This window comes from Lates calcarifer, linkage group LG2 (assembly GCF_001640805.2).
Source record: "Lates calcarifer isolate ASB-BC8 linkage group LG2, TLL_Latcal_v3, whole genome shotgun sequence".
NCBI lineage: Eukaryota > Metazoa > Chordata > Actinopteri > Centropomidae > Lates > Lates calcarifer.
Genome location: NC_066834.1, coordinates 13352525 through 13372060, shown reverse-complemented (window position 1 = coordinate 13372060; position 19536 = coordinate 13352525). Strand labels below are relative to the sequence as shown.

Here is a 19536-nt window from a genome sequence, read left to right as displayed (position 1 = left end):
GCGCACACGCAAATCCAGGGATACATAACGACTGCAGTTGCCTGAAAAACAGCGCTTTTCGAAGATGACTGACGATCGCAGTTATACAGGCCTGAGGTAAATCATCTGTTGATGTTGAGGTTTGTCAGGCCTCCATCATTTTACTGAGGTTTTCGTTATATCGCGGTGGGCGTGGCTTCCTCGAAACCACGTTGGAAAATTACAAGTCGCCAACGGTCACGGTACAGTAAACAGCGGCCGTCCATTCTGATACAAGCCAGTTGGTTTCACTTGAATTAGCTACCCAGCATTAACTCCACTCATCAAGTGTGAGGCTGATAAACCTTCAACCAGCTTTCCATTCAGATTTAGTAAGGGGTTAATGCATGCTAAAATAAAGTACCTCTCTATATATTTATTTTCATGGCAAGATTACCCCTAATTACAGTGGAACCTGTACGTCTCAATTTAACAACACAAAAGTAGCATAAGTGTGATGATATAGTAGGGTGTTATTGTTCAAATATAGTAATATATGAAACATCTTTTTCTTATGTTTATCTTATATTTGATACATGTTTCTGTAATTCAAATTCATTAAAAAAAAAAAAAACTAGTCTTGACACTCTCACATCAACAAATAGGGTCCGTGCAAAATTAGCAGTCTGGTAGTTGACATGAACAGGGTGGCCTGGGATGGACTCAAATTCCCAGCCTGAATGATTGTTCCAGTCAGCCCCTGTTCTGAGGTCATTTTAAGTCTCTCTTTGGTGGTTTTGACTCCTTTGTGGTCATTTTGCATCTCAGTACTGTTGATTTGAGTCTTTTTTGATCATTTTGCCTCCATTTGTGGTTGGTTTGAGTCTTTTTGGTCATTTTGAGTCTCTTTGTCGTTACTTTGTATCTCTGTCTGGTCATTTTGTGTCTTTTAACCAGGTTGTATGACTTTCAAACTACAAAACAGTAACAGCCACGCTGCTCAATGGGCCTGTTCAGTCATCCTTGCATGGCTGCAAGTCAGATAATAGATGAAATTTCACAGAATACCTGTGTGCATGACCCATTGTTTTCATGCTCAGTATGTGCTGCAACTGTAGTGTTTTGATTGATTATTGGGTAGTTGTTCTCTAATGTGTTTTTCCCCCTGTAATGTGTGAAAACCTGTTGCTGAGGAAATGACTGAATAAAATAACTGTAGATGGGTGCGTTTAGCTCATGGTCCAAACGCACGCAATCACATCAGACGTCCTTCAACACAGACGTGAGAAACAACAGCTGACAGGAAACAGGCAAGACATACCATCTTTTGTGTGTGTGTGTGTGTACAGTGAGAAGACCTTCACACACACACACACACACACACACTACAATCCAGACCAGTGAGATCATCATCAGCCATGTTAAGCGTAATGAAATTTCACCTCACAATGAGGGGTGTTGAACACACAGAGAGGAAGTAATTAGTGATATGGATGAGAGTCTGTGTTGGGCCGTCATCTCATTTGTAATGGCTGGAAAGGAGGTTAAAACACTGAAGACTTTTCTGATGAGTTTCCGCTGGCTGAAAACATTCAGCGTTCACACAGCAGCAAAGTTCTTACTCATTCATGTCAGGTCCTTTTGTCTGGAATTAACTGAAGCCTAAGATCTGCAGTTTGTTCTTGTTCCTCCTCAGTCCTAATACTGTGTAAGTCACTGCACTTAACTGAAGTCTCCGTCACTGATTAGCTTTGATTCAGGCTCAGTGCAGTCTGTATTACTGAAAAGGGCCTTATTCTCACAGCAGTGAGTGGAGTGTTGTATTTACTACTACTACAGCCATGCTGCAGCTCTGTGAGGCATCTGAGTGCGAGTGGTTGTCTGTATATTGGTCTTGTGATGGACTGGCAGTCTGTCCAGGGTGTACCCTGCCTCCCACCCAATGTCAGCTGGGATAGGCTCCAGTCCCCCTGTTACCCTTGAAGGATAAGTGGTTTAGATGATGGATGGATAGTTTTTTATGCAGGTTTGCTAGTTTAGTTTAGTCTCTGTGAGCTTTACATCCCGTTTACGCCTGGTATTAAAATGCGATCTGTATCCAGATACGTTATCCAGATAATAAATGATTTGATATTGCCTTTGTGTGTACACCTGGTATTTTTTATGCGTTGTTGTTATCCTTGCTGTCCTCTGGAGTGAAACCTGCACTTGAGTAATTTGCAGTAATGGCGAATCAGCTGTAGGTGTCAAAAATGCCTTTGTAAATTTACCTGTTTCTGTAGGAACTGTCCAGTTTAATTTGGACAGCGCTGTCACCTCCAAACACTAATAAGCATCTGGTTTCCTGATGATGATGATGATAAATCTTACATTTCTGCCAGTCACTGTAACTGTTAGAGCCTTCTGTCTTTACATTTACATCAGTTTAGCTAACTTCTGCTGTAGGATGCCAGCATCTGAATCTGAACGGATCTGAACACAGTGTGAGCCACACTACCTCCAGAAGTGGTCAGGCAGGTTATGTCATTAGCTTTTTGCTTTGAGCTAAATGCTAACAACAGCACATTAACAGGCTCACAATGATAATGATAACATAATGATGTTTAGCAGATACAGTACCAGTCAAATGTTTGGACGCACCTTCTCATTCAATGTTTTTTCTTTATTTTATCATCAAAACTATGAAAGAACACATATGCAATATGTTTTATATTTTAGATTTTTCAAAGTTGCCACCTTTTGCTTTAATGAATACACACTCTTTTCTCTCAATCAGCTTTATCTTGGCAGGTTGTTAGTGTCAGAAATGATTGAAAAATCCAATCCTCTCAGATTTGTGGCTGCTGCTCTCTGTGTAGGCTGTGTTTTGATAGACCGGCTGTTGAAACGCTGCATGAATCTTTTTTTTTTTCTGTCCTCTGGGCTTTAAGCTCGACACTCACAGCTCCTGGTTTCTCCTGCATGTACAGGAGGGCAATGTAGCATGGAGGACCTCACCTGGAGTTATTGACATAGCTGTAAAAGTCCACAGGGTCTTCCCGGGTATCTGTCTCAACAGCAGGAGGAGTGGTTGTTATTCTGTATATGCTGAGACCCAGGAGTCTTCCTCCTCCACCTCCTCCTCCTCATGCAATGTCAAGGTTTGCTGTTATAGAGCATTTATTTAGCATTAGAGTGAGATATTCTGTGTTTTTGCCAAGAGCATTCTGAATCTAATTCTTCATATCTGGCTTTTTTTTAAGTAGAAACATAGCTGTATATCACTGACAAAAACAGTATTTTTACCTCGCAGAACACAGGAGCTTGCTTAGTTTGTGTTACTGACTGACTTTCAGAGGAAGTATTCAGATCCTTTAGAAGTAAAAGTACCACACAACAACACCAGCAAACTAACCACTTGAGGCAGCGGTACTCCAGCAGCTCCCGTGTTCTGCAAGGTAAAATGACTGTTTTTGTCAGTGGAGTCTGGTAGTGATGTATAGTGGTGTTTCTGGTTAAACAAAAAGGATCTTTAATAAAAAGGTCCAATCGCAGTCTTTTAGTGACAAAAACAAAGACATTCGTGAATGTACTGCCAGTTAGGTTACATTGCATTAGATGATTAGCATGGCTGGCTACACTGTTCTTGCTTAATACTGCACTGATTCCAAAGATTGTTCCCTCTCAGTCATTTGCACCCAAACGTCTATATGGTAAATAATAAAGCTTCTTCAAATGCCATTAAATATCTTTTTTTCCACACATCATCAAACTGAGTGCAGTGTTTCCAGCACTCTTTCAATCACAACAGTGCACACAGTCACAAATCTACCCCCTGCTTGTGCTGAGTCCCAGCAGGTGACCTTTCGTTTCCCAAAGTCCTTCATGCTTGCAACTCCTCCAGAGGCCTGTCAGGGTTTATACATCAGACACCTGCAGAGGGGATCGCTGTGCCCGTCACATGTGACAGGCGAACACGCTGAGGTAATGGACAGAGACAGAGCATGCACTGACTTAACTCACTGCTCCACGTCTCTCCAACCAGACAGACAAAAGACAGAGAGGGTTTTCTTTTCTTTTTTCTTTGTATCTCCAAAAGGTCTTTCTTTAGACGACAGTGCACGTCAAGAATCTCAATTTCTCTGGTGGCGGACAAGCAATTTGAGATAGACAAGCAGTCATGCTGAATGGCAGGTGATGTTCTGGGTGGTAAAATCAGAGGGAGAAAAGAGTAATTTGTATGCAGGGTGTTTTTTGTTTGACTTCTGAGGAAAGGCTGAAATGTTTTTATCTCATCTGTGTGGTCTGACATGGCTGTTCTCTAAACACAAACGGCTGCTTTGTTTATATTAATGTTATAGTTTTATGACCTTGACATAGACACATGCACAGTTTTCACATACACACTTTCTTCTCTGTACCAGGGAAACTAAAACACGTTAATACGTTAAATAAATGGAGCACTAAATATTCATCACCTCACAGTTTGTGATTTTTACTGCAGTTCCTGGTTTATATTTGTTTACTATCCAGCACAGTAGCAGATAAAAAAATTAAATGACAAGCATTGACAGTCTCAAGTGACTGTCAGCTGAAGCTCCTGAAGTCTTGGATGGACACAGTCATCAGTTCAAAAGATGAACATCCATATTTTAAAACATCTGCTTCTTTCAGTGTAGTTTGTATTTTATTTATTTATTTATTTATTTTGGCCAGTTTGGGTTCATCAGAACAAGCAGTGAAGTCAACACTGATAATTTATCATCTCATTAAGTTGATATGGTTAATGTGTTAGCAAACAGTTGACTCTGACCCAGCAGACATGAAGCAACATTCATTTGAACTTGTGTTTGTGTCACCTGATGAACATAAACACAATATTAATCCTCCTTTTAGCTCTATTTTTGGTCTCCACCAGCTCCTGAGAAAAATACCTGGCTCTTAAGCTTCTAAATGTTCTACTTTTCTTCAGTAACCCTGTCTATAACTTAATCTGTTTGCTATTTGGTGAGAGAGCTAGAGGTTTTCACACGTCCAAAAATTTGGACCTGATTCAGAAAAGACCTGTGCAAAACCTGAACCTGACATGCATAAATTGATATTCAAAAAAGAAGAGACCTGATCCCAGGGGGATCTGGGAACAGCCAGACCTGCCCCAAATAGCCCTGGACGCATACTTAGACCCCTTCCAAAATGGAAGCAAAATAACTGATACGCCTCCTCAGCGCCTTTTAATTTTTATTTAATCTAATAGCAAAAACTGATCATTTAAGAACACGGAGGGAATATGAATGGGCCTCTGTGCTCAGACAAGTTAAAGGCCCCCCACCCCTCCTACTCAGGAATAAATTGAATTCTGTGGTTGCTTTGCATCTTTTAACTGAGCTATGTGACTTAAAAACAAGGAATATTAACCTTACTTCATACTGGAGCTCTGGCCCAAGCTAAAAGTCTATGTGGGCCACACTGTGCCACCTGACCTGCAGTTTCACCAAAACTGTTGCGTAGTTCAGAGCTGTTTTTTGGAAACTTGCTCTATAGACAACAAAGCCACCTTTTCAGAAACTGCTATTGTTTCCCAGTTTTGGTGCTTTGTACCCAAACTGCTGTAATCCTAGAGACCAAATCTGTTTAATGCATTTTTAGCATCGGGTTTCTGATTTATTTTGCAGATTATATCACAACAAGTCTGAAGTTTCTGTAAAGAGGGCACTGCAGCCTTTGTATTCTTGGAGAAAGCAGCAGTCGCTATAAGCCGAGATAAATCCTAGTGATGTGTTATGGTTTCCCTACTGTGACTGGCTTTCTCACCCACTGTGAGAACGGCAAGTCTGCTGCATTATTTAAAAATCATCCCTCCCAGTCTGCAGCCTCCGAACCACTGCAGGTCCCCTTTTCTCTGAGAGCAGAAAACAAAACTGTTAATCTGTGTTTTTAGACATGCAGCAGAGAGAGGCCAAACGTTCCTCAGAACTAAAAATGTGGGTGTCATTTGGACCACCCATGGAGAGAAGGTGGTGAGCGGAGGTTTCACTCGTCTTCATCGCTGTTCCTGATTGTGCTGAACAGACTCGAGCTCCCCGGCGTCCTCGACATATTCTGCCAGATGGTGCTCTTCTGTCAGTGTGGTGAACAGAGGTGTACTGTTCGCAGCTCAGCAGCATGAAGACGATGATGCCCCTTTGCCATTATACAGAGCTGTGTGGGTTGTGTTCCTGAACCCCTTCACACAAAAATACCAAACCAGTGTGTTAAAGTACGATGACTTTCTTTTGAAACCAACTCCATAAAGCAAAGAAAGAAAGAAATGAGGCTCATGTTGGTCCACATATGATGACAGACTTATATATTTCTGTGTGTGAGGGGAATGGCTGGACAAAATGAAACTGAGGGTTCTCTAATCAAAGATTTGAGAATTTTATGACCTCCAAACGTAGTTTCCAACTTCGCGTTTACCCCTAATGCTTTCTTGTTTTCCTCACTGAGATCTCTGTCCTCTGAGGCAAAAGCTGCACGTGAAGTAATTTGAGGTGTCAGCAAATGAATTGTAGGTGTCAGCGCTGTCACCCCAAAACACCAATAATTGTCCAGTTTCCTGATGTCCCGGGACTTGGATCTTCCATTTCTGCCAGTCACTGTAACCGTTAAAGCCTTCTGTCTTTACATCAGTTCAGCTAACTTCTGCTGTAGGATGACGGATTGCATTCACACCTACCTAAGATCTGAACACAGTCTAATCACAGAACCTTGTATTAACATATGTTTTTCCTTATCTGGATAAGCTGTCTGGAGACAGATCGTATTTTAATACTAGGAGTAAACGGGGTCTCACTGAATCAAATGCCTGTCCAGCTGCTAAGCACCAGTCTTAGGCTCCATTTTATTCAGTGGATACCTCACAGCCTCACAGTTGTTCTCATATTGGGCACTCATAATGTTTCATAGTTGCTATTGCCTTGCTTGTGTTCTGACACTATTGCTTTTGTTTGGTGGATCTACTTCTTGATGCCCAAACCTTTCGAAGAAATAGAGGATTGCCTTCAGTCCGTCTGCTGACTCTTCTTATGAGTCCAACTTCATGTACCAGTTTTGAGTTGTCAGTAGTGGCGACAACAATAGTGGTTAAGATAATTGGCTACAACTTAAAAAAATGTTCACAGTTCATCTTCACTGCGTCATTTAAAGCAGGATTACACTTACTGTCTGATGGTTAATTATTTGTCAATACTATTTGTATTTGGTGTAATTAATTCGTTTTATAATAATCATTAATTGTCATATTCTAGTTTAGATTTTTTCCCCATTTATTTGCTTGATGTTTTGGCGAATTAAAGTGCTACATTACTAAACTAAACCAAAGTGGGTGGACTTGCTCCATGAAAACATCTAATGATCAAGCAGGAGTAGGTCACCTTGCCCAGAGGCATCGTGGCCGCACTGGTCCATCAACTTCATCTGCAGCAGTCAATTAGAGTGAACCTAGTGTCGGTGAGAGCACAGAGCTGCACGAGTGAAGGGAAGACTGGATGTGTCATCCTTTTTATCTCAGCCCTCATTTTATATTCTTTGGTTGTTTCGTGCAGCGTGTGAGTGATGGGTTCCCACATTTAGTTGCTGTAGATTAGCATAGTTTACTGAGCAGAGTACAAATTCAGCATCGGGAAGATGAGAAGGGCAAACAGTGCACAAATTCTTTAGAGCTTACTTTGCAGCTTCAATGTTTCTGATATGATACTTTAACAGGGGTTGGTTTGTGAATCATGAGGGATTAAAAAAATGAAAATACTGAGGAAGTGTTTCACATTTAAACTTCATATCATGTCTTACATGCAACACTACCTGCTGCTGCCTCTCGTGGCCCCTGCACTCTCCATTTGAGTTGATCTCACTGAACAAGTGATAAGTAAGATTATTAAAAGAATAATAGATGCAGTGTGTGCACTTGTATGTCACTAGCCTACACAGAGAGATGTTTCTGTTATTTAAGAGTACTGAGACCGACTCATTGTTATAAATGGGGTGAACAAAATAATAGACAAGCCTGTCTATGTTTAGTCAGGAGTTATACGCTGAGATTTCTTTGGTCCGAGTTACAAGCCTGGCACCTGCATTTTAGATCAGCTGAAGATGTCCAGTTTTTAGACAGGTCCATTACAGTAGTCCAGCCTACTTGAGATAAAAGCATGTACCAGTTTCTCTCGAATACACAGAATGTTTTTTTTTTCCATCATATTGGTGGACGTGGGCTTCCATATCTCCATGACCTGTAAATACTTTATTGTGTAAAAATATGTGGAGGTTTGGAGAACCTGAGTGGTCCCATATTTTGTTAAATTACTCGTTTCCGGAGGTGCTTTTATTCTGAAATGACGATGTTGCATTGTATTGTGGTGTGTGTAACTTGACTGCGGTTTATATGGAAGCGGACCATCGACAACAGTCCGCACACATCGAGACATGAACACTGGTCTACAGATCGTCCTTCATCTGAGCAGCTCGAGGCGTTAAGCTTGATTGTAAGAGTTTGTTGGATTTATTAGTTTGTCCGACTTTCACTTTCACAACAGACTAAACACACGTTTTGGACGAAGAAGCTCGTTTCTCAGCGGTAAGTTACAGCGGTTTATATTTTTCAGCTGCACCGAGTCACCAATAACTGGCTTCAGGTTGTAGCTGCAGCAGGTCTGTTATCAAACACTTTGTTTAATTATCTGCTCTTACAAAACCAGGTTCAGTTCTTGTAAGATATTGTTGTCCATATTTCACCTGCGGTTCAGTGTTGAGATTTAAGTGACTGTTAAATAACTCAACAGTCATGAGGACAATAAAATAAACCTGTAAACAAAGTGAATGTGAGATGATGGAGAGAGTAAAGTTTATGTTTCAGTTTGTAGCTGAAGAACAATAAAATAAAACAAACTGAAAAGCAACATATTGCTGTACATTCTAGATGTATGACTAATTAGACTGAATTAACCTGTATTAAGGTGAAGCAACAGATTTGAAATTAAACTGTTATCCATTCATATTTATGTAAAGATGGATTATCAAATAGCCCCAGACCTCTTCCAGGAGACACATATTTCAGGTTTACTCCATATTATTTGGGTTTACATAATTTGATTAATTGCACATTTATCAGAAATTTGCTCCATCAACAGGCTCCTCCATCCTCCTTCTTGTGGCCTCTGCTCTTGTAGAGGGACAAAATCTAGTTTATTGTAAGGCTGTGCTTGATCAAACTGCTTCCATTTTTTCTGTGTTAAGGGCAATTAACCCCAGGAACACTTCAAGGCTGAATTATTGTGTCATAGGAGAACAGTGAGGCTTTAACCAACTTTTTCTTTTGTAAAGGTAGACTGTTGAGTGTATAAAATGTCAGATAATCATGATGAACAACATATTAACATATCAAATTAATTCTTTTGTCTGACCAACTGTGGAAAAACATCAACATGTTGAGTTTACTGTCGCACCAAATGAGACGAACGACTCAGACTGCTGGACTGTTAGAGGAATATTAAGAGAGTTTTCATCTGGTTCATCGGTTGATTGACAGTTTTGGGATGATGGTTCGATTTGGGTTAATACAATATGGACATGTGAGGTGAGTGTGGCTTCTCCTTCTGACGGACAAAATCATTAACAGAATAAAAAAAAGTCACAGACCTTTCAGTTGTTTTACAGTGAATTACTGAGATGTAAATTAATTGGTGAGGAAGAACAGAAAGAATTCAGAACAGTTTGTCCGACTTTGAATGTTTTACATGTGTGTAAGGCGGGAAACCACCTCCTCTGTTGACAATTCACTGGCCAGCTATATTTTTAGAGCTAAATAAAATATCCAAATGAGAGCTGATAATCTGAAATGGTGGCAGGTTGAGTAGCCAAAGAAACATTTGGCTGGTGGTTGGTGCGATTTCACACCTCATGAATCTGCACAACACACACTGACCCTTCCATGATTCTGTTTTTCTTCTAAACGCTTCAGCTGCCAGACTGTTGAGAGACTTTATTTTTCCCTCTCTGTGTGAAGTTTTCTTTGCATTTTGCACAAATCAAAATGCAACATTCATGTGTACCATCTGCATGAAAAAACTGTTGAGAATAGCATCATATCTAGCAGATGAACAAGCCACTGCGCCAGGTCAGCAGTGCCAAGAAGAGGAGTGTAACGTGTTCACATTTATAAGGCAAGTTACAGTAGCTGAAAGTAAAACCAGCACTAAATCCTCTTGGCAATGCACTTTGTGTTTTTTGGTGCATTATAATGATTATTTTTCTGATTACTTAACCTGTTGCTTGTTTTTTTTTCTCCTTTTTTGGGATAATCAATAGTATAGATTAGTCAGAAGATAATGAAAAGTATTTGTTGTAAGTCCATTGAGCTCAATCTGATGTCTCCAGAGTCTTGTCCATTTGTCCATTTAACAGTCCAAAGCTAGCTTTTGATATATATATATATATATATATATATATATATATATATATATATATATATATAAAAAAATAAAGTTTATGTTTGTTCAGTACTTTGGTTTATGACCAGATACCTGGAGAACTAGTCTTACTGCCATCAGCCTCTGCTGGACTTGTGTTGTTGTGTCTCAAATAGGATACTCCAGTCAGTCCACTGTGTACACAGTATTCTCACTGGCATAGTGCATGAATTTAATCAGGGTAGTGTTGTCTAAAATCAAACACAGACTTACCGGACATGATGAGCGTAACATTGTCACCTGCCAGAATATCAGCTGGCTGCTTTGCTCACTTGACTTCACGACTTAGGAATTAATGTTTTACTTTCTTGTGTGTTCCCTGTTCTGCTACATGTAAACTACACCAACAACGTGTCCTCCTTCCTCTGCCACCATTTTCACAAGTTAGAAAATATGTTGCTATGGCTGTAGACTCTTAGTCTTGCTGCCTAATCAATTATTTAAATAATTATTTGATTATTAAAATTAAAATGATTTCAGAATTTGTATTCTACATATAGTTCCTGTGATTAAAGGATGTGGAGAGGAGGAGGATGAAGCCGTGTTGAGAACCGTTCAGTCATAAGACAAGTTTTGTTTTGATTCTTTTGTGATTCTGGCTTTGTCTTGACTCTGCTCTGCTGCTGCTATCACTCTCACCGCCTCTGCATCCTGAAAGTTCAGGTTGTGTCCCTGGGTGATGTCGACAGGCATGGTGGCGAGGGGAACCACAGGTCCATCTGTCCCTCCCCTTCATGTGCAGCACTGAGGCACTTAGTCTATTTGTGGATCACAGCATGGTGGCTGCGGCCTGACAAAAGGACTGACGAGCCATGGGGGGTGCGATCCTAGAAGACTGGCAGTTACTTTACTTCCCATCTTGCCAACACAGAGTCTCGGGGATAAACTGAGGGGAGAATGCTGCTGGTTTTTCTGAGGTTCGAGCTCTGATAAAAAGGACCTACAGTAATATCAGGTAGTGGATGTCAGCAGGTAACTTAGTCTGGGTTATATCCTCCATTTGCAGAAGGAACTGGGGCTCATTGTTTGGTTGTACTGCTGAAACTACTACTTTCTGTCTGTAAATGACTTATTTTGTCTAATAAACAGAAAAGCAGCAAATTCCAAAATGAATTTTTTTGCAAATCAATTTCCTGATGATTAATTGCTTGATTAATTGATTCATCATCATTTTTGTAATTTAACTCATTTATTAAGCTAAAGGACTTTTTTTTAGGCTGTTGGTTGGACAAAACCAGTAACAGAGAGACTTCATGTTTTCATGGTTTTCTAAAAGTGAAAGATTAAACTGTGTATTTATTATTTAACAAGAAATAGTGAGTTATTTTTTAATCTCGGTTTGGGTTCTTTTAGAGGATTTTGTAAAGCCTTGAGGTGGTGAAAATATCTAGTATTTCACCAAAAAGAAAAAGAAACTATAGAACAGTAATTGATCTACTGAGTGGTAATGGGAAAGGAAGAGGTTAGTATCCTTGATTTGTTGATTAAATTAGCAAGTCTTCAACACAACCTCTTCTCAAACACACTGTGGATACATAATGCTAATGCCCCGGGGCTCTTTCAAAGGTTTCCAGTTTTAACAAGATTAAATTCCGTCAAACTGAATTAAAAAGCAGATGGTCGGCCCCACCCTCCTCACAGTGACCCCCTCACTGAACCCTGCTCTGTCACAGCACAGGCACTTTATCAGTTTTTCTTTCTCCTGCTGGTCCTGCTAAAAATGCACAGTGACATCCTGTGTTAGTCAACCAAAAATGTTCACTGTGGATAACTTAACTGAAGGTCTGTAATATCTTTTTAAGATATTTAAGATAAAACACTTGTTAACACTATTTATGACGGATCTGTAAATTGGAAGACAGGACAACAAAAGCTCAGTGGACCTGTGGAGGATCAAATATTCACTGGTGTATGTTAAATCCATGTTTCATAAGGTTTAGAGAGTAGTGTAAAGGATCTTCGTTTCAATTTCTCGACTGATTGTGAAGCCAGCGCTGTGGTAATGTGATAATATATGTGATAATTCTAGTGTCCTGTTGTTATTTGTGGCTGAGTCAAATCATACCTGACCTAAGGTTTGTGTAGGGAACCATCAACTGAACTGTTCCATCCAGTTGAAATTCCTTTATTTTTTTGCCACAGGTAAAAAATGTTTTGGGCAGGTTGTGATAATTCAGGCTACTTTTGTACCATTTTGGTGGTTTTCACCAACAAAAAGTTCTACTATAAACCAGTCAACATCCAATCAACTGTTCCCCACCCAGCCCACCCCCCATCTGACTGGTAGACTGACAGGGCACTGAGTTCGTTAGGCTCAGTCCGATACACAGTGACTGATGACTGGCAGCTGTCAAAGCCAAATGTCATCTCAGTTTATTACAACTGAGGTGAACTTTTCCTGCTCCAATTGTTGTTGTTATTCTCAGAGATCATAAGAGTACAAACTTTTAATGGAACAATCTCTAAAAGACTTTTATGTTTATCAGCCACAACATTAAAAACACCTGCCTCGTGATGTGTACGTGCCCCTCATGGTGCTGCTAAACAGTTCTGACCCATCGAGGCATGGACCCAGGACCTCTGGGGGTGTCCTGTTGTGTCTGGCACAGGGACTTTGGGCCTCCAAGGATCTGGCTTGATTCGCATCATCCCACAGATGGTGGATCAGATTGGGATCTGAGGAGTTTGGAGGCCAGGTCAACACCTTGGGCTCTTTGTCATGTTCCTCAAGACATTTCTGAGCATTTGTGGTGTGGTGAGAGCACTGTCCTGCTGGGAGAGGACCCTTCGGGGGGGGGGGCATTCTTGGTCTAAACCAATGTTTAGGTGGGTGGTACATCCAGATGAATGACGGAACTGTGGTTTCCCAGCAGAACATTGGATTGTAATGAGATGGATCAGTGTTATTCACTTCATCGTCAGTAATGGCTATCAGTATACTAATAAAAGATTATTGATCAGTATAATTGATGAAACAGAGTGGAGGCCATAGGACTCACACATACAGATCACAATCATCAAAACTATGAAGGAACACATGGAATTATGTAGTAAACAAAAACATGTTTAACAAACCAGAATGTTTTACATTGTAGATTCTTCATAGTAGCCACCTTTTGCTTTGAAGACAGCTTTGCACACTCTTGACATTCTCTCCATCAGCTTCATGAAGTAGTCACATGGTAGTAGTGGTCATCATGTCCTGGTGGAAGGTTTTGATTGGAAATAACAGGACTGAATAAAAGACTTGACATGTTCAGCTGGGAGTCAGAAGTTACTCCTGGGTTTAGAAGCTGAGTTTGAACTAATTGAAAGATTTGCAATTTATCCCAGTACATCAGAGTTTGCCTACAGTATGGTAGCTTTTAGTGCACTCTGCCACAACCAAATCCTTTGGCAATTCAGTCACTGTGGTTTAATAAATATAAAAGAGGTGGCACAGCTCTAACACAGTGGCTAAATCATGAGAGCGTTTGGCACCAAGCCTCATGTACACACACACTTAGCATGTGGGAGCTAATCTTTCAGAACAGAGTCTGAAGCTGGCCGCTGAGAGAAACCAGCAGACTTTAGTTCCCTCCATGCGCTCTAGTTTATGCTCCCAAACCTGAACCAGATGGGCCCAGCTGTAATGACGGTGACGAGTCTTTTACACTGTGAGGCAATTACAGCGAGAGCAATCTGCTCTCTGTGTGGTCCTGGCTCAGGGTGAGAGTTGGATAATCTGAATGGTAGTTTATGATGTTAAGGTCTGAAAGGCAGCTTTTAGTCACACCTAATGTATTGATGTCATTTAATAAACAGCAGTTAATAGAAGCGATGAGAAGCAGGACCAACCTTCTCTGCTGTGCAGGGCAGTCAGCTGTCTGTGGACACCTCACCCTCCGACTCTGCATCTACCTCATGGGGTACCGGTGTAACTGGGTCTCTGGAGGATTACATTTCTACCACTGTGCTTGACATTTTTACTTTCATCTTTTTAAGGTTTGGTTTGTCCTCGACTGGCTGACAGCTCAGCGCTCTCAGATGCTACTGAGGGCTGAAGTGTTGGCAGCAAATGGGAATAATTCTCTTTTCATTCCACTTTCATCAGGGGTAAAGCTGTGCTTTAGGTTTTAAACCAATCAGATAACAACTTTTAGCTTGAAAGTAGCTTTTAAAGTGTGATGGAGTTTTTTTTTCTGAATCCATTTTGCTGTTGTTTGTCAGTTTAGATGAAATCTCACTCCCTTGCTTTTATGTTTGCTGTTCCTCTGTCCTTCTGCTCATGATGCATAGTGGAAAGAAAAAATGTACCTTGTTTGGTGTTGATGTCAAAGTATTTTGGGAGATCAGAAAAGTTGAAGTTGTTGCAGAAGAATCAGGTTGATGTAAACAATTTTTTTAAGGCTGTTGGGTTTTTATAAGGTGCTACTGATAGTTTTATAATTGCATTTCAATTAAATTTTGATTTGTAGCATAGTCTGTTTCCCCCTTTTTTAATCGAATACATTAACTGTTACTGTTGCCTGTCTCGGTAAGGACACTCTAAAAAAGCTTACTATTCTCAATGAGGTTTTCAGGAATCACTCCTAATAGTCGAATGGTTAGGGCATGTACCACAGAGGCCTGAGTGCCCTGAGCAGTGAGTTGCTGCAAGTCACTCCCCTGCTCCCTGTCCCTGCATTTCCTGTCTGTCTTCCCTATCCTATTCAATAACGTAATGTTCTTTAATATCCTAACATTACCCCATGTTCTGTGTGGTGCAGCTTGAGGTGTCTGTTAAGGTTTATGGTTTTCTCCTCTGGTTTTGTAGCCTCAGGGCTTCCCTCCTGACAATAAGTTACTGCACTCTCACTGTGTCTCTCAGCAGCGTTCAGTGTGTCCTAATGTTTGCCTGTTTTATCCGACCACGACCTGCTGTTGCAGTCATGTTCTTTTCCTGCCATCATATGTTGTTTGAGCTCCTGCAGCTGTAGTGTTAAGTGCATTTATAGGTCCAGGCTGGCACTGTTGGTGTGCCTTCGTGGGGAGATGCTGCGCAAAGTCACCAGGATGATGATTCAGGCACACGGGAAGAGAAATGTGCAGTGCAGTCATTCAGCGAAAGTATAGAGAGGTTTCAGTATAGTTTCGTGGTAGCTTTGGTCCCGGTTCAGCACTTTGGTCCAGACTGAGATATCCCAACACGTGTAAGATGAATTTCTGTGAAAGTATCTTCATTCATGGTTCCCAGATGATGAACCCTGCTGGCTTCTCCCCCAGCACGTGTGTTGGGTTTTTTTTTTCATACTGAGGAAATGGAACAAGTAAAGGGGGTGGTGGGTGGGTGGGGACTACTTGCTGTGTGGGCAGCGCTGCTGTCAACAGCTTTGGAAAGTCTTCCACATCTGTGAGTCATGTGCCTTCTGTTTGACAGGCCTGCGTCATCGGCACAGCTGCCAGCAGCAACCTGTAGCTGTGTACAGGATTACAAGAAATATACACTGTGTTTCAGTTCACTATGCAGTTTTCTGTTTTTCTGTTTTCTGTACACAAAAAGTGTCTCGGAGCCCAATAGAGATCAAGTACCACTCGTAGCTGCAGAGGGCGCTGTTGTCGGCGCAGTTACATTGTGTTGCTTTAATGGGAGATAAGTCTACAGACAGTGTGGAACATGACGTAAAGGGCCTGAAAACATATTTTCTCAACCAGCTTTATACTACGAGCACTGGACTCCCTCATGAACAAGTGACTGAAAGTTTATGAAAGATTCGATTCAATAAAGATTTCCAGTGGCTTTCAGACCATTTGATCTCTGGTCTAAACCATATTCGTCAACAATGAAAGACTGCTTCCAGGTGTGGATGGTTGTGACAAATAGTTCTGCAGTTTTGAATCACATATTGAAAACAAACAAAAAAAAAGCATGAATCATGTACTGTGACTCTTGTAGCACAAAAACTGCCTGCATTAACGCTGCAGTATGATGAATCACTCTCATTATTGAAACACTTGAAACTCTTTTCCTTTTTCTCTGGCATTCGTCATGGCCCAGTGCACTGTGGCTACCGTACAGTATCATTGCAGCAACAACAACATCGATCATGATTTCATTTCTGCTCACTTGTGCAGGTTGCCATAGAAACAGCTAGACAGTCAGTAGACTACAAGGCCTGGGTCACAGTATGAACCCATGAGCTATTGTCCGGAGGCAGAGCGATGAAAAACTTTTCAATCACAGCTTAAGAAATATGTTAATACATTTTGAAACGTGGAGGGTTGTTCTTTTGTGTTAAGTGTGCTTAATAAGGCCTGCAGACCACATACTGTACTGTACCTCTTCACTGCTGCCACATCTTAGATTGGGTTATTTAATATTCATCGCTATTTTATTTTACTTGAGTGAGACTGCAAGAGTCCACAGCCACACTAGCTGCTACAGTATGAGTCTGTACTTACAGACAGCAATGATTTTAGCTAAATGCTACACTCAGTGTATCCCAGCGTTCAGCACCATCCATTTGTCCACACTAGTGCAGTTGGTGGCAGTAATGCACCTGTACTGATTTGGAGCTCAGGTCAACACCTTGGGCTCTTAATTGCGTTCTTTTTGTTATTTCTGATGTGTCTTGTAGTGCGGTGGGCTCATGATCCTGCTGGCAGAGGCCCCTGCCATTGGGGAGTTTGAAAGAAACAAAATATAGAGTCAAATAGGAAACTTTGTGAATGTTTAGGGCTTTAATATGAGTAATGTTTTTACTTTGTAGTTACTCCTCTTGCAGGTGATTTCAGTATATGTACAGGACAAGCATATAACTCCTCATCTCTTCTCTACAGCTGATGTGAAGCAGCACGAGGTCAAAGGCTGAAGACTGCAATTCTCTCACCTACATTTGAAGCCAAGAGCCATTAAACAGGTACAGATGGTATGATGCTTTCTGTTGCTACTTAGTCGCCAGTCTTCACATTGGTTGTGTCAAATTCAGTTTTGTTAACATCTGTCTAATTTTATCTAGTTCTGATTACATTTTCTAAAGAGTTTCATTCATCCATCTGTCTTCTTTGTGAGAGAAGTGGATCCCATCTTCACCTGAAAATGAAAATGTCTGTTAATCTCTTGTCTTAGCATATGTCTGCTAGATGTGACCAGTTAGCCAAAGAGTCATCCATTCTCAGATCGATATATATGAATAACTTAGAGACCAGAGGAGGTAAAGTTATCCAGTATTTCACAGGTAACAAAAAACCCCTCCTTGCCAGTTGATAAGGTGATGTATGTAATCCTCATAACTCTTGAACGGCTTCATTTAACACTTCATGACGGCAGGATTATTCCATATCCTTGTTACCCAAAGACACCAACAATGTGTTCACTAATCTCTCTGTAATTTCTGACTGCCTTACTGTAAAAATACTTTTAAAGAGGCTTAGTAATTTCCCAACATATCTGCTCTTTGTAATTTTTAACAAAAGTAAGTCAAACATGAGAAGCAGCCCTGACAGACTGTGGTCTACAGTGATTTTAGAACAGCTAAGGGAAAATAGTTGCACAGTGCCAGAGGTAAAGATAGCGTCATCTTTCCAGCATCGTTTCTCTTGTGAGTAAGATTGTAGGATTGATTCACATTTATGTCCCATTACTGATATGCCTTTACATCGTTGACTTTACCATAGATTGTTGGTGTAGTTTGTCCACTTTGGATGGAGATAAAAGGCAGGACAGAGTGTGTCCCTGGCTGCTGAAACATCAATCCCTGTTGGCTCTTCGTTTCTTTCATCCGTATCTTTGTGTTTTTTTCTGCACTTGTTGAACGAATGAAGGAATGAAGAGTGGTACAGTAACACTGATGTAACGCAGTTACTGGTGTGTGTGTTAGTATTTTACAACAGTTTCAAACGACAGCAAATCATAAACAAGGAGTGGCACTATCTCTTTTATAAAGTGCATTTGTTGTCGACTATGTTCAGCGGCGTATTATTCCTCCTTGGTGCTGTAGTGCGTATTAGCATGTGGGACTGAGTCAAAATAAACTACTGTGTGTGTGTTCATGGTGATGAAGGAACTTGTCACCCAATGCGAGTTTGAGACAATGGAGCTCTGTGGCTCAGAGGAATAAAATCAGGTTTTGTGCTTCTTAGTGGGATACATTTATTGTTAGTTTTGGTCTTTTTTTCTGTGAGGTTTGTTGACGAGAAGAAAACTATAGAATATCTCCAGAAACACTGCTCTCCCTGTGTTTTTCAAACCAGGTCCGACTCTGTGTTCTTTCTAGTAATGTGATTATTTTTTTCTCATACCTCAGTGTGTCTTTATTTATTGTGGTGTATGGATATTAAACTTGGTTATTTATTAGAACTATCAAACAAAATTGAAATCAGTGTGTCTCACTGAATACAGAGTAATGAATGTACACGTCTCCACATAGGTCAGACTGTGAACACCTGATCAAATCAAGTCCAGTTAAAACTAATTTATTTACACACTTTGATGTTTGAGGGCTCCATCAACGATATTACATTATTTATGCAGTATGATTGACAGTTGCAGTCTGTAAAGTATCAGTTAATTTATCCTCTCGTTGGTCGTGCAGAATAGATTGAACCACCTGGTGAAAAACGCAGCACACAGACAGTCACATGTGTTCATGCCCACGTACTTATGTGCACACACATGAAAGTGTTAGTGCGTAACTGTGGCAGATGGTGAGCTTGACTGTTCAGTCCTCAGTCCTTATTAGATTTTATTTCTGTAACTTTTTTTAAACGTCACTGTTGCTCATGAGAGCTTTAAGCCAGTTTTTAAAACAACATTAGCTAAGGTCTTTTGGAAGCAGCAGCAAAACGTGTGGCAACACAGGCATTTGGAGTCATCATATCGGTGGAAAATTTGGACTTCTTAAAATAATAAAAATGAATACATTAAAGTGGCATCATCCTTTAAAGCAACCCCCTCAGTTTGACCAATGGAGAGCACTTCTCTACGAGAAGAGGGCGACGACATCTTTCTCCTCCTTGTGTCAACATTTATAACAGCTCCAAACTAACAGGCTGGAAAAGCAGAACCCGCGGCACTGACTAAAACATGACACGGTTGCCAATACTGAGTCTAGTAGCATTTTAGGTATGTGTTAAATAATTC

At 40.6% G+C, this 19536-nt stretch overlaps 1 protein-coding gene across 3 annotated transcripts in view; it reads left to right on the top strand.

Annotated features, from left to right (window-relative positions):
* The window catches only part of LOC108894296 (tetraspanin-18), a 35054-nt gene continuing 15518 nt past the window's right edge, over positions 1–19536 (top strand). Inside the window, exons 1-2 of one of the 3 annotated variants that reach the window (XM_018692918.2) lie at positions 1–96; positions 17235–17323. In XM_018692918.2, coding sequence (XP_018548434.1) covers positions 17321–17323 — 3 coding nt within the window. In that variant the 5' untranslated portion in view covers positions 1–96; positions 17235–17320. Of the gene's footprint in view, positions 97–8343; positions 8546–17234; positions 17324–19536 lie in introns of those variants that run through there. The other 2 variants (XM_018692920.2, XM_018692917.2) reach the window with 2 other exon arrangements.